The sequence below is a fragment of the Penaeus vannamei genome, chromosome 21, assembly GCF_042767895.1.
Source record: "Penaeus vannamei isolate JL-2024 chromosome 21, ASM4276789v1, whole genome shotgun sequence".
Lineage (NCBI taxonomy): Eukaryota > Metazoa > Arthropoda > Malacostraca > Decapoda > Penaeidae > Penaeus > Penaeus vannamei.
In genome coordinates this window covers 8,248,097-8,262,663 of record NC_091569.1, presented here as the reverse complement: position 1 = coordinate 8,262,663, position 14,567 = coordinate 8,248,097, and the positions used below count along the sequence as shown (strand labels likewise).

Genomic DNA, 14,567 nt, shown 5'->3' with positions numbered 1-14,567 from the left:
CATTCAATTTCCTTTTTAATTAAATTTCAATCAATTTTAATTAAAGTCAAAAGCCTTCTTACTATTATACATATGCATACCAACATTCTTAGAATTTGTCATTATGTAAATATGAAGGGAAAAGTGAAAATTATTGATAGATATACCACCTGTCAACACAATTCTTCTTTTTTTTCTTAATATCTCTCTTCTTGTGTCACATAAGCCCTTTTGGAACGCACAGTTACCCCCAAATTCCAGTAATCAGAGTATTCTTTCATGTCCCTCTTTTTTCGTGTGTTTTTTCTCTTATTTTCTGTTTTTCTGTTCTTGTTTTTTTTTTTTACTTTCTCTTATATCTTACTTTCTTTTCCTGCACTCGCGTCACCTAACCACTTATGGAACGCAAAGTTACCTCCAAATTCCACCAATCAGTGCATTTCTCTATTTGTTTCTTACTTTCTCATAGTTGTTACTTGTTTACCTACCCTTTCTTTCTCACTTTCTCCTCCTCCTCCTTCTCCCGCGTCACCTAACCCCTTCTGGAACGCAAAGTTACCTCAAAATTCTACCAATCAGTGTATTTCTCATTTTGTTTCTTACTTTCTCTATTTTTTCTTACTTTATCATATGTTTTACCTGTTTACCTACCCTTTCTTTCTCACTTTCTCCTCCTTCTCCTTCTCTCGCGTCACCTAACCCCATTTCTCCATTTGTTTCTTACTTTCTCTATTTTTTCTTACTTTCTCATATTCTTTACCTGTTTACCTACCCTTTCTTTCTCACTTTCTCCTCCTTCTCCTTCTCTCGCGTCACCTAACCCCATTTCTCCATTTGTTTCTTACTTTCTCTTTTTTTTTACTTTCTCATAGTTTTTACTTGTTTACCTACCCTTTCTTTCTCACTTTCTCCTCCTTCTTCTCTTGCGTCACCTAACCCCATTTCTCCATTTGTTTCTTACTTTCTCTTTTTTTTTTACTTTATCATGTTTTACCTGTTTACCTACCCTTTCTTCCTCACCTTCTCCTCCTTCTCCTTCTCTCGCGTCACCTAACCCCTTCTGGAACGCACAGGTACACAAGTGGCGTGACGTGACCGAACGCACCTGTGAGGAAGCCAACGAGATGCGTGTCTGGTGGCTTGTGAGCATCGTCGCCCTCACCTGGGTTCCTCTGGGGGTCATGCTGGCTTCCTATGCCCTCATCTTCATCAATTTCAACAAGTATAAGAATAAGGTCAGAGGCAGAGGTGAGTCGAGGTATAGAGGGTATGGTATTAAGGTCATAGGCAGAGGGGAGTTAAGGTATAGAGGGTATGGTGTTAAGGTCATAGGCAGAGGGGAGTCGAGGTATAGAGGGTATGGTATTAAGGTCAGAGGCAGAGGGGAGTCGAGGAATAGAGGGTGTGGTATTAAGGTCATAGGCAGAGGGGAGTCGAGGAATAGAGGGTGTGGTATTAAGGTCATAGGCAGAGGGGAGTCTAGGAATAGAGGGTGTGGTATTAAGGTCATAGGCAGAGGGGAGTCTAGGTATAGAGGGTGTGGTATTAAGGTCATAGGCAGAGGGGAGTCTAGGTATAGAGGGTGTGGTATTAAGGTCACAGGCAGAGGGGAGTCGAGGCATAGAGGGTGTGGTATTAAGGTCACAGGCAGAGGGGAGTCGAGGAATAGAGGGTGTGGTATTAAGGTCATAGGCAGAGGGGAGTCGAGGAATAGAGGGTGTGGTATTAAGGTCATAGGCAGAGGGGAGTCGAGGTATAGAGGGTATGGTATTAAGGTCACAGGCAGAGGGGAGTCGAGGAATAGAGGGTGTGGTATTAAGGTCATAGGCAGAGGGGAGTCGAGGTATAGAGGGTATGGTATTAAGGTCATAGGCAGAGGGGAGTCGAGGAATAGAGGGTATGGTATTAAGGTCACAGGCAGAGGTGAGTCGAGGTATAGAGGGTATGGTATTAAGGTCATAGGCAGAGGGGAGTCGAGGTATAGAGGGTATGGTATTAAGGTCACAGGCAGAGGTGAGTCGAGGTATAGAGGGTATGGTATTAAGGTCATAGGCAGAGGTGAGTCGAGGTATAGAGGGTGTGGTATTAAGGTCATAGGCAGAGGGGAGTCGAGGTATATAGGGTATGATTTTAAGGTCATAGGCAGAGGGGAGTCGAGGAATAGAGGGTATGGTATTAAGGTCAGAGGCAGAGGGGAGTCGAGGAATAGAGGGTGTGGTATTAAGGTCATAGGCAGAGGGGAGTCTAGGTATAGAGGGTGTGGTATTAAGGTCATAGGCAGAGGGGAGTCGAGGTATAGAGGGTGTGGTATTAAGGTCATAGGCAGAGGGGAGTCGAGGTATAGAGGGTGTGGTATTAAGGTCATAGGCAGAGGAGAGTCGAGGAATAGAGGGTATGGTATTAAGGTCACAGGCAGAGGGGAGTCGAGGTATAGAGGGTGTGGTATTAAGGTCATAGGCAGAGGGGAGTCGAGGAATAGAGGGTGTGGTATTAAGGTCATAGGCAGAGGGGAGTCAAGGAATAGAGGGTGTGGTATTAAGGTCACAGGCAGAGGGGAGTCGAGGTATAGAGGGTGTGGTATCAAGGTCATAGGCAGAGGGGAGTCGAGGTATAGAGGGTGTGGTATTAAGGTCATAGGCAGAGGGGAGTCAAGGAATAGAGGGTGTGGTATTAAGGTCACAGGCAGAGGGGAGTCGAGGTATAAAGGGTATGGTATTAAGGTCATAGGCAGAGGGGAGTCGAGGTATATAGGGTATGGTATTAAGGTCATAGGCAGAGGGGAGTCGAGGAATAGAGGGTATGGTATTAAGGTCATAGGCAGAGGGGAGTCGAGGTATAGAGGGTATGGTATTAAGGTCATAGGCAGAGGGGAGTCGAGGTATATAGGGTATGGTATTAAGGTCATAGGCAGAGGGGAGTCGAGGAATAGAGGGTGTGGTATTAAGGTCATAGGCAGAGGGGAGTCGAGGTATAAAGGGTATGGTATTAAGGTCATAGGCAGAGGGGAGTCGAGGTATAAAGGGTATGGTATTAAGGTCACAGGCAGAGGGGAGTCGAGGTATAAAGGGTATGGTATTAAGGTCATAGGCAGAGGGGAGTCGAGGTATATAGGGTATGGTATTAAGGTCATAGGCAGAGGGGAGTCGAGGAATAGAGGGTGTGGTATTAAGGTCATAGGCAGAGGGGAGTCGAGGAATAGAGGGTGTGGTATTAAGGTCACAGGCAGAGGGGAGTCGAGGAATAGAGGGTGTGGTATTAAGGTCATAGGCAGAGGGGAGTCGAGGTATAAAGGGTATGGTATTAAGGTCATAGGCAGAGGGGAGTCGAGGTATAAAGGGTATGGTATTAAGGTCACAGGCAGAGGGGAGTCGAGGTATAAAGGGTATGGTATTAAGGTCATAGGCAGAGGGGAGTCGAGGTATATAGGGTATGGTATTAAGGTCATAGGCAGAGGGGAGTCGAGGAATAGAGGGTGTGGTATTAAGGTCATAGGCAGAGGGGAGTCGAGGAATAGAGGGTGTGGTATTAAGGTCACAGGCAGAGGGGAGTCGAGGAATAGAGGGTGTGGTATTAAGGTCATAGGCAGAGGGGAGTCGAGGTATAGAGGGTGTGGTATTAAGGTCATAGGCAGAGGGGAGTCGAGGAATAGAGGGTGTGGTATTAAGGTCATAGGCAGAGGGGAGTCGAGGTATAGAGGGTATGGTATTAAGGTCAGAGGCAGAGGGGAGTCGAGGAATAGAGGGTGTGGTATTAAGGTCATAGGCAGAGGGGAGTCGAGGTATAGAGGGTATGGTATTAAGGTCATAGGCAGAGGGGAGTCGAGGTATAGAGGGTGTGGTATTAAGGTCATAGGCAGAGGGGAGTCGAGGAATAGAGGGTGTGGTATGAAGGTCATAGGCTGAGGGGAGTCGAGGTATAGAGGGTGTGGTATTAAGGTCACAGGCAGAGGGGAGTCGAGGTATAAAGGGTATGGTATTAAGGTCATAGGCAGAGGGGAGTCGAGGTATATAGGGTATGGTATTAAGGTCATAGGCAGAGGGGAGTCGAGGAATAGAGGGTATGGTATTAAGGTCATAGGCAGAGGGGAGTCGAGGTATAGAGGGTATGGTATTAAGGTCATAGGCAGAGGGGAGTCGAGGAATAGAGGGTGTGGTATGAAGGTCATAGGCTGAGGGGAGTCGAGGTATAGAGGGTGTGGTATTAAGGTCACAGGCAGAGGGGAGTCGAGGTATAAAGGGTATGGTATTAAGGTCATAGGCAGAGGGGAGGCAAGGTACATAGGGTATGGTATTAAGGTCATAGGCAGAGGGGAGTCGAGGAATAGAGGGTATGGTATTAAGGTCATAGGCAGAGGGGAGTCGAGGTATAGAGGGTATGGTATTAAGGTCATAGGCAGAGGGGAGTCGAGGAATAGAGGGTGTGGTATTAAGGTCACAGGCAGAGGTGAGTCGAGGTATAGAGGGTATGGTATTAAGGTCAGAGGCAGAGGTGAGTCGAGGTATAGAGGGTATGGTATTAAGGTCATAAGCAGAGGGGAGTCGAGGAATAGTGAGTGTGTTTTAGCGAAGTTTTCGCAACGGAGAGATGGGTGTGACTTCTGCGTGCAATGCTCCGTTTGTGAGATATAGTTTGTTTTGTTGGGAGGATACAGGCTCACTGATTTTCGGTAACCCATTTTTAAGCCGTATTGCAAAGATAGGAATATATAAATAGGGTCTTTGCTGATGTTAATATGCTTTTTTTTCATTGTTATTCGTTAATAATATAGTCTTATTCTTTCCCTTATCCTCTCCCTTTTCCCTTTCTTTCCATTCCTTCTGATGCTCTTCTGTCGTTGCCTCCTCCTTTCCTCCTCTTCTTCCTCCTCCTCGTCGTCTTCCTTTTCTTCCTATACTTGCTTCTCCTGCTCTTTTACTTCTTCTTCTTCAACTTTCCCTCTTCCTGTTACTCTTTCTTCTCCCACTCCTACTCCATCTCCACCTCTCGCTTCATCCTTCTCTCCCTCCCCTCCATACTCCTTCCCTCCCTCTCTCTCTCCTTCTCTCCCTCCTCCTCCTCCTCTTGTTCCTCCTCCCCCCCACCCCTTCCCTCTTTGCCTACCTCTTTTAGTCCATCCCTTTCCCTCCCTCCTATTCTCCCTCCCATATCTTTGCTCCCTCGTTCCCTCCCATCCCCTATCCCATAACCTTCCCTCCCTCCCACTCTCCCATACCCTTCTTTCCTCTCTCCCTCCTCCTCTTCAACCTCCTCCCCCCCTCTCTCCCTCACCCCATCCCTTTCCCTCCCTCTCTTTCCTCCCCCTCCCTCCCTCTCCTACTCTATCTCCACCCCTCTCCTTACCCTCCCTCCTTCCATCCCCCTCCTCTTCAACCACCTCCCTCCCTCCCTCCCCCTCTCCCCTCCCTCTTCCTCCCTCCCTCCCTCCCTCCCTCCCCCTCTCCCCTCCCTCTTCCTCCCTCCCTCCCTCCCTCCCCCTCTCCCATCCTCCTTCCCACCCCTCCCATCCCCCTCCTCCCTCCCCCTCTCCCATCCTCCTTCCCACCCCTCCCATCCTCCTCCCTCCCATCCCATCCTCTTCCCATCCTCCCCTCCCTCCCATACCCCCCCTCCCATCCTCTTTCCTCCCTCCCCATCAGAGCACCCGACCATCCTGCGCCTGAAAGCCCGGACGGTGAGGATGATGTTCGTGGTCGTGCTGGTGTTCGTGGCCTGCTGGACGCCGCTGCAGGTGGTCACCCTCGCCCGCAACGCCTTCGTCCAGGAGAATGGCTCGCTCAAGAAGGATCTGGCGGAGGTGAGGATGGAGGGGTGAGGGGGGAGGGGTGGGAGTGGGGGGAGGGGAGGGAGGTGAGGGGGTGGGGGAGATGGTGGGGGGAGTGGGGAAGGGGGGTGATGAGAGGGGAGTGGGGGGAGGTGATGAGGGCGAGAGTGGGGTGGGGAGGTGAGAGGAAGGGGTTAGGGGAGGTGAGAGGAGGAAGGAGGTGTTGGGGGAGGTGAAAAGGGGTGGGGGAGATGAGAAGGGGGGTGGGGGAGGTGAGAAGGGGTGGGGTAGATGAGAAGGGGGGTGGGGGAGGTGATATTGGGGTAAGGGAGGTGAGAGGAAGGGGGGTGATGAGTGGGAGGGATGTGAGAGGAAGGGGGTGAGAGTGAGGGGGGAGTAAGGAAGGAGGGAAGTTAGGGCGGAAGTGAATGCTCAAGGTACAAGCAGATATTTGAGTAAATTATCATAACCATAATAATAATATCATAATAATAATATCATAGCGTGATTATCATAACAATAATCTTTATTTCTAATTTACATTGGCATCGGCTGGTACTGCAGTAATTACGTTGGTTTACAAAACGATTTCATAGTCCATAAATCAGATATTCTGTAGACATTATACATTACAAGATCATCATATCACTATAAAATGAATATCGTATTAGGACATAAGATTATATAAATCTATATTAATAAGTGGGCTTAGGAATATGGGGCGTGGTAAGTTATGAAAATAGAGACATCCGAAAGAAAAAAATTATCTTTTATCAAATTTGTCTTTTTATTTTTTTTTTTTTTCTATTCTTTATACCCCTTGTCTTTTAAAGTTTTTTTTCTATTCTATATACTCCCGTGAAAGATTAAATTATTTTCATTTCTTTCTTGTAACTCACTTAGTTTCCCTGATCAGTCTTATACAAAGGGATTCAAAGCTTCAAGGAGGAACTTATATAAAAAGAGAAATAAAGTTTTGAAGATCTAAGATAGAAATTACTTTTAAAAAATCCATCGGTTGATAACTTTTCTCCAGATCCCGTGATAACGAAGATCAAAAGGTCGAAAAAAAATTAATTCTCTTCATCTTATTTCTTTTTCGGAAACACTTACAGAGAAGGAGTTATCTGAATGACGTCACACACTGATATTAGAGAGTGAATTCAATGACGTCACACACTGATTTTAGAGAGTGAATTCAGTGACGTCACACACTGATTTTAGAGAGTGAATTCAGTGACGTCACACATCGATTTTAGAGAGTGAATTCTACACTATATAAAGATATAACATCAGTAGATTATATAGAAGTATGATATCACTAGACAGGTCTTTATGGAAATGAAATCCTGGTGGTCTATATAGAAAGATTGCATTATTAGACCATATACAGTATGATATTTCTATTCTATATAGATGATAATACTGGTCTATATAGAAATGTAAGAGTGAAATGTAAGACTATATATATGATGTTACTAGACTATGAAAGTATAGAAACTGAACAATATATTTTTTTAGTATTTGTTTTGAGTGATAAAAGCGTGTTCAAGTATGTTTGATTCGTGTTTAAAATCTGAATTGAAACAAAGTTATGAATATTGTGCCGTAAGAAATCATTACAATATGATACATTAAATCCTTACAATATGATACATTATAAACCCTTCGACTAAGTAGAGAGTCCTATTCACTATGTATCAATAATTAAAAAACATATTTGAAGCAAATTGTTGCTATGAAAGAACAGACGTTTTGGGTTCTCTGGTCTCTTAATCAAGTCAGTCTAGAACAACTTTAGATACGTTATATACAGCGCCATTACGTAAATATTTCTATAACATCCGTTGGTCTGTATCAGCTATGGACTTATAAGGCTGAACTCTAAGCCTTTTTTGGAGTCTCGTTGTGAATACAGAAATCTTAACTCATATGCATTAGTGGGGAAGAAAAGATGGAAGAGGGAGGGGAGGAAGTAGAGAGGGAAGAATAGAAAGGAGGGAGTGAAGGAGAGAGTCAACAGAAGAGAGAGGAGAGATGAAAGGTAACGCCATCTCGACTGTGATGTAGTGAAATATGGCGAGTGACTTCCGTAGATTTAAGCCGATTTTGCCAGTTTTCTTTCTTTCTCTTCCTATTTTTCTTATTTACATCTCCACCAAAAGGAGGACCTGCAGAAGCTGCAATTTCTTTTAGAATTGCTTTAACATTATAAGAATCAGTGGCTCGTTTACTCTCATGATAAGATAATGAAAAACATCTTTCAGAAGATAAAACCAAAAACTTAAATTAAATCCAATCAAGATAATCCAATCAAATGCTAATCTTTCAGTAAAAAAGATGAATCCAACACCTAACCTTTCAGAAAGTGAATAAAATCAACAACTAAACTTTCGGTAAAATTGTTCAAGTTTTGTTCAGCTTATCCAGAAAGAGTCTTGACTGTCGAACTGACATTCATTATTCACTTGGAGGAGGAAACGTGTCTGTGAAATTATGCATTGAATAAGACGTACTTAGCGTGTTGCTAGGCCCAAGGGAGGAATCAGAAGACTAAGTGTTTTGTTTTGTTTTGTTTTCGCTTCGCAAATGCGTTGGAATACACACACACACACACACACACACACACACACACACACACACACACACACACACACACACACACACACACACACACACACACACACACACACACACACACACACATATATATATATATATATATATATATATATATATATATATATATATATATATATATATTATATATATATATATGCACGTGTGTTTGTGTGTCCGTCTGCCTGTGTGCGTTTGTGTGTACGTGTGTGTGTCTGTATGTCCGCCTACCTGTGTATTTGTGTGTATTTACGTGCGCACATCTGTCTATTCTTGTATTCTGTATGCATCACACACGTGTTTCTTCCCTGCCAATAAATCACTCGCTGCCGCCGTCACCTCCCCCCCCCCCCCTGCCAGACGTACGACACCCTCATGTCCGTGTGCCAGTACATGATGTACATCAACCCTTCCGTGAACCCCATCGTCTACGCCCTCATGCACCACAACTTCAGGAGAGCCTTCAGGGTCACCTTCGCCTGCGCCTTCAAGGGAAAGGTGGGTGACTGACAGACTAAGGGGGAGGTTGGAGAGGTTGCGAGGGATAAAAAAAAAAAAAATATATATATATATATATATATATATATATATATATATATATATATATATATATATATGTATATATATATATATATATATATATATATATATATATATATTGTGCTGTTTTTTGTGTTTGCTTGTTTGTTTGTTTTTTCTTAGTTCACATGAATACACTTTGACGCAAATATACACATACATACAAATACACACGTATACACATTTACACACATGTACACAACCACTCACACATACGCACACACACGCACATACACACACACACACAATATATATATATATATATATATATATATATATATATATATATATATATATATATATATATATATAAACACACACACATGCAGACAATCAACACACACACAAACAAACAAACAACACACAAACAAACAAACAAACAAACAAACAACACACACACACAAACAAACAACACACACACACAAAACAAACAAACAACACACACACAAACAAACAAACAACACACACACACACACAAACACACAAACACACTCTTTTCTATCATAATATTCAAATAGAATCGGTTTTCTATAATTAAAGAAAAAGGAAACCACCTTCATTTAATACCAAGTTTCCAAATCACTTTTACTTTTGATTACATTTATTCCCTCTTTCTTTAATGCCATTTTTATTATATATTATCTTCGTCTCCCTGATTTTTCTTTAGCATTCCATCCTTTCTCTTCGTCTAATCTTTATCGTTTTTTCCTTTATTCTCTTCTTTTATTCTTAGTTATAGGTATTCCATCCTCTCTCTTCGTCTAATCTTTATCGTTTTTTTTTTCTTTATTCTCTTCGTCTATTATTAGTTAAAGGGTATTCCATCCTTTTTCGTCGTCCAATCTTTATTGTTTATTTCCTTTATTCTCTTCTTTTATTCTTAGTTCTCTTCGTCCAATCTTTATCGTTTGTTTCCTTTATTCTCTTCTTTTATTCTTAGTTCTCTTCGTCCAATCTTTATGTTTTTTCCCCTTATTCTCCGTTTATTCTCAGTTAAAGGGTATTCCATCCTTTCTCTTCGTCTAATCTTTATCGCTTTCCCCCCTTATTCTCTTCCTTTATTCTTAATTATAGGTATAAATATCGCATAAATACTTTACTTGACTCTCCGCCAACACTGAGCTTTATAGGAGTGAGTCGAGTCGTGAAATTACCAATTACGGAATTCCGTCTCTCGAATCTGAGTTGCCGACGCATCTTTTTCTCTCTCTTTCCTTCTCTCTTTCTCTTTCTCTCTCTATCTCTTTCCTTCTTTATTTTCTTTCTCTCTTTCCGTCTTTATTTTCTCTCTCTCTCTTTCCTTCTTTATTTTCTTTCTCTCTTTCTTTCTTTTATCTCTTTCTTTCTTTTCTTCTTTCTTTCCTTCTTCTCTTTCTTTATTTATTTTCTTCCTCTCTTTTCTTTTTTAATTTCTTTCTCTCTTTCTTTTTTATTTCGGTTTTTCTTTCTTTTTCTCTTTTTCTCTTTCCTTCTTTCTTTATTTTTCTCTTTCCTTTTTATTTATTTATCTCTCTCTTTATATATATATATATATATATATATATATATATATATATATATATATATATATACATATATACATATATATATATATATATATATATATATATATATATATATATATATATATATATATATATATATATATATATATATATATATATATATATATATATATATATATATACACAACATGTTTCATTTCTTAGTTTCCTTTATATCAATGAGTACAGGTTGCTGTGTTTTTGTGTTCATAAACATGTGTGTGTGTGCGTGTGTGAGAGAGAGAGAGAGAGAGAGAGAGAGAGAGAGAGAGAGAGAGAGAGACAAAGACAGAGACAGAGATAAGACACACACACACATACACAAAGAGAGAGAGAGAGAGAGAGGAAGAAAGAAAGAAAGAGAGAGAGAAACAGAGAGATGTATCTATGTATTTATGTATATATATGGATGACGTGTGATTCTTAATCTACCTCCTCCTAACTCTTATCTCCCTCTCACGTCAGCCGCCCTTCGTGCTGACGCCTGGCCACGGGACCCAGAAGTACGTGTGGTCAGCCCGGTCAGGCATCAGCAGAAATCGCAACCCGGGGAGGTATGGTGTTTCTCGTGTTTTTTGTTATTATTTGCCATCATATGTTGGTGTATGATACGCAAACGCATATACATATATATATATACGGAAGCACACACACATTTACACACACACACACACACGCAGACACACACACACACACACACACACACACACACACACACACACACGCACACACACACACACACACACACACGCGCGCGCGCGCGCGCGCGCGCAAAGCAAGCAAACATGCAAATATAACTATTTTTTTTCTTTTCTCCTCTCCCCGCCCCCAGATCGCCGCCCTTCCACCGCCTCCGCCGCCAGGGCTTCAGAAAACCAGGCGAGGCAGAGAGCCGGGCGCCCCCTCCTTCGGGTCACCTCGCCCTCGAGCGTCGCGTCCCTGAAGGCATCGCCAGCTCGAGGTCAGGAGAGCTGCGAGAGGTCGAGGAGGAGAGGAGAGAAGATCTGTTGAGGGCAACCGTGGTGGGGACCTGACGCCGAGGAGGACTTCGCCGAGAGAACTGTGACCTCTTTTTGGGTCAGCTCGCCAGCCAGGTCATCGAGGAAGAGAGCGGCAGCGACCTTGATTCGGAGAGGATGATGTGAGATGCTGTGTTAAAGGTCAAAGGTCGAGAGCGGTATTCGGAGCTGTGCAGTCAAATGAACCAGCGTTTTCATGACAATAAAGCGTTAGGCATTACATGAAAGAGGAAATATAATGAAAAGCGAGGATGAAATTAAATAAAATGATACAAAAAGATTAACAAGAAATTGACGAAGGATACCAGGAAATAAACAGGAAAAAGGGAGCAAGGAAAAGGTTACAAAGAGAAATGACAAACAGGAGCTGAAGGCAGACGAGAGGGAGCACGAGTGTAAAAAAAGTTCTTAAGGAAGGAAGAGAAAGAGGTAAGGGAGCCTAGATATAAGAAAGGGGAGGCGAGTTATGAAGAACTGCAACGCCATAATAACAGTGAACTTAGGAAAATTGCCTTTGGTGGAAACAACATAATTCGCGCCCCGGGAGTATATATCCCTAATATTTAGGTATTTGTCTTTATTATTAAACTTTGGCCTAATACGAACTTAGTCTCTACAATTTATAGTTTATGGTATTGTAAATTGCATATATCTAATAGATGCAGAAAAGAAAGCAATTATAATTTTGAATGTTTGAAAAAAATGATGCATCGTAAGTGGAATTTTGTTTAATAATCATTCATAAATCAATGTACGTTGTAAAGAGATCAAAGTCGTGTAAATATGTATATAATTGTGTGTTCCTGATATGCAAGTTGTAATGAAACGCATGTATATATTATGTAAACACTGTATTTATTATCTGAAGCACAGTAATAAATGTCACCTGCCATAACAGTTAACTATGTTATGTACATGTATATAACAGATTTATTTATTTCTGGTTAACTTTGGATAATAGTAATCTATCAAAATTATCTTTCTGGAAACTAGGGACCAGACACTATGAAGAAAATATACGCGCAGATATGTCTATCTATCTATCCACACACACACACACATATATACATATATACACGTATTATATATATACATACATATATTAATACGTGTGTGTGTGTGTGTGTGTATACATATGTATGTGTGTGTGCATATATATATATATATATATATATATATATATATATATATATATATATATATATATATATATATATATATATATATATATATATATATATATATATATAAAGAAAAGGCTAATAAAATGAAAGCGTTTTTCTATAGCTGGAACTTCAAAACCCAAGTCAGAATACGAAAACGCAAAATATCCACATGCGGTATGTATACACAGAGAGCCCTTGGAGGACATCCGCTGAATGGAGGAAACTGCTGAAAGAAGGGAAGAATACGAGAATACCTGAATAGCTGTATGCGAGGGACCCCGTGTATAAAATATTTCGCTTTGGACGTGTGTATAAAGCTGTACGGAAAAAAGGTGTATGAAATAAGGTGTATGGAAATCCGGTATTATAGAGGGTAATTGTAATCTTCTGTACAGGTGTTGTGAAGAAAGCTAGAGTAAGTGGATGTACGGTCGTATATATAAAGCTGTATGGAAAAAAGTTTATGGAAATTCGTTATTATAAAGGGTATTTGTAATCTTCTGTACAGGTGTTGTGGAGAAAGCTAGAGCAAGAGGGTGTACGGACGTATATATAAAGCTGTACGGAAAAAGGTGTATGGAAATTCGTTATTATAAAGGGTATTTGTAATCTTCTGTACAGGTGTTGCGAAGAAAGCTAGAATAAGAGGGTGTACGGACGTATATATAAAGCTGCATGGAAAAAGGTGTATGGAAATCCGTTATTATAGAGGGTATTTGTAATCTTCTGTAGAGGTGTTGTGAAGAAAACTAGAGTAAGTGGACGTACGGAAATGAAAAGAAGTGTATTAAACATTAAAGAAGAGAGATTGCTAAATTCACGTTTCATTGCAAGGAGAGAATTATAGCGTTGCAGTGCCATGGATGCAAATATTGTTAGCGGGTTAAAGGATGATGAAATATGTTGCCAGAAAGAGTGAATTATGCATTTTATCTTAATAGGACAATGGAAAGGCTGATATATGTTAAAGGTTAGGACAATGACATTTGACATTTGTAATATAGGATATGTGTAACATTTATGTGTATATATGTATATGACAGTTGTTTTAATGTTTGGATGTATTTTTTTTCTTTTCTTTTTTTTTACAATTATAATGTTCTGAGTTGATAAGGAACATAAGAGATGAGTGTGTTCGTGTGTGTGTGTGTGTGTGTGTGTGTGTGTGTGTGTGTGTGTGTGTGTGTGTGTGTGTGTGTGTGTGTGTGTGTGTGCGTGTGTGTGTGTATGTGTGTGTGTATGTTTGTGCGTGCGTGCATGTATGCGTGCCTGTGTGCGTGCGTGCGTGTGTAGAGGATACACTAAATCAAGATCATCCACCATCACTATTACTGCTACGACAGCGCCGAAATGAGAGACAGCTTTCCACACTTGGGTTTAACTTTCACAAATGCACGAACCATGTCAGGAATCTGAGAGGTCGGAGGGCGGGGGAGGGGGGAGGGGGGGGGAGGGAGGTCGGAGGCCGGGGGAGGGGGGAGGAGGGAGGGGGGGAGGGGGCAGAGTCGACGCTAATGCATGTGCTTTTGCCTGTTTGCCGAGAGGAAACTTCGCCATTAAACAAGATAAGCGAGCGAAAGACTTCGTATTAAACCAAACAGTTACATAATTCGATGTCACGCGCAACGAAAAAGAAAAGGTGTGTGACGAAGTGTAATGTACAAATGTGAAGTACAAATATTACTTGAGTTTGTTGAATGTTAAACTCACAGAAACCGGGTGTGGGTGACGCGTCTTTAGGTGAAAGGGTGAGTTCACCTTGTCCTGAGGGTGAAATCTCTTGTTATGAGATATTGGCGAAATATTCTTAAGAACTTAGGCATATGGAGAGATTTAAGTATTGTCGTGGGGAAGAATGGAGCACGAGTGAAGTTGTTCTCTCTTTATATATCTATCTTTT

The 14,567-nt window shown here is 41.5% G+C and overlaps 1 protein-coding gene across 1 annotated transcript; it reads left to right on the top strand.

The window, feature by feature from the left end:
• Positions 1-1,052: 1,052 nt before the first annotated feature.
• Positions 1,053-12,426, top strand: LOC113826306 (allatostatin-A receptor; the record flags this gene model as incomplete). Its single annotated transcript, XM_070135847.1, is given in 5 exon segments — positions 1,053-1,227; positions 5,616-5,773; positions 8,720-8,857; positions 10,948-11,036; positions 11,315-12,426. Coding segments are annotated over 5 exon segments (762 nt in total), but the record flags the coding sequence as incomplete, so codon positions are not given.
• Between the last annotated feature and the right edge of the window lie 2,141 nt (positions 12,427-14,567).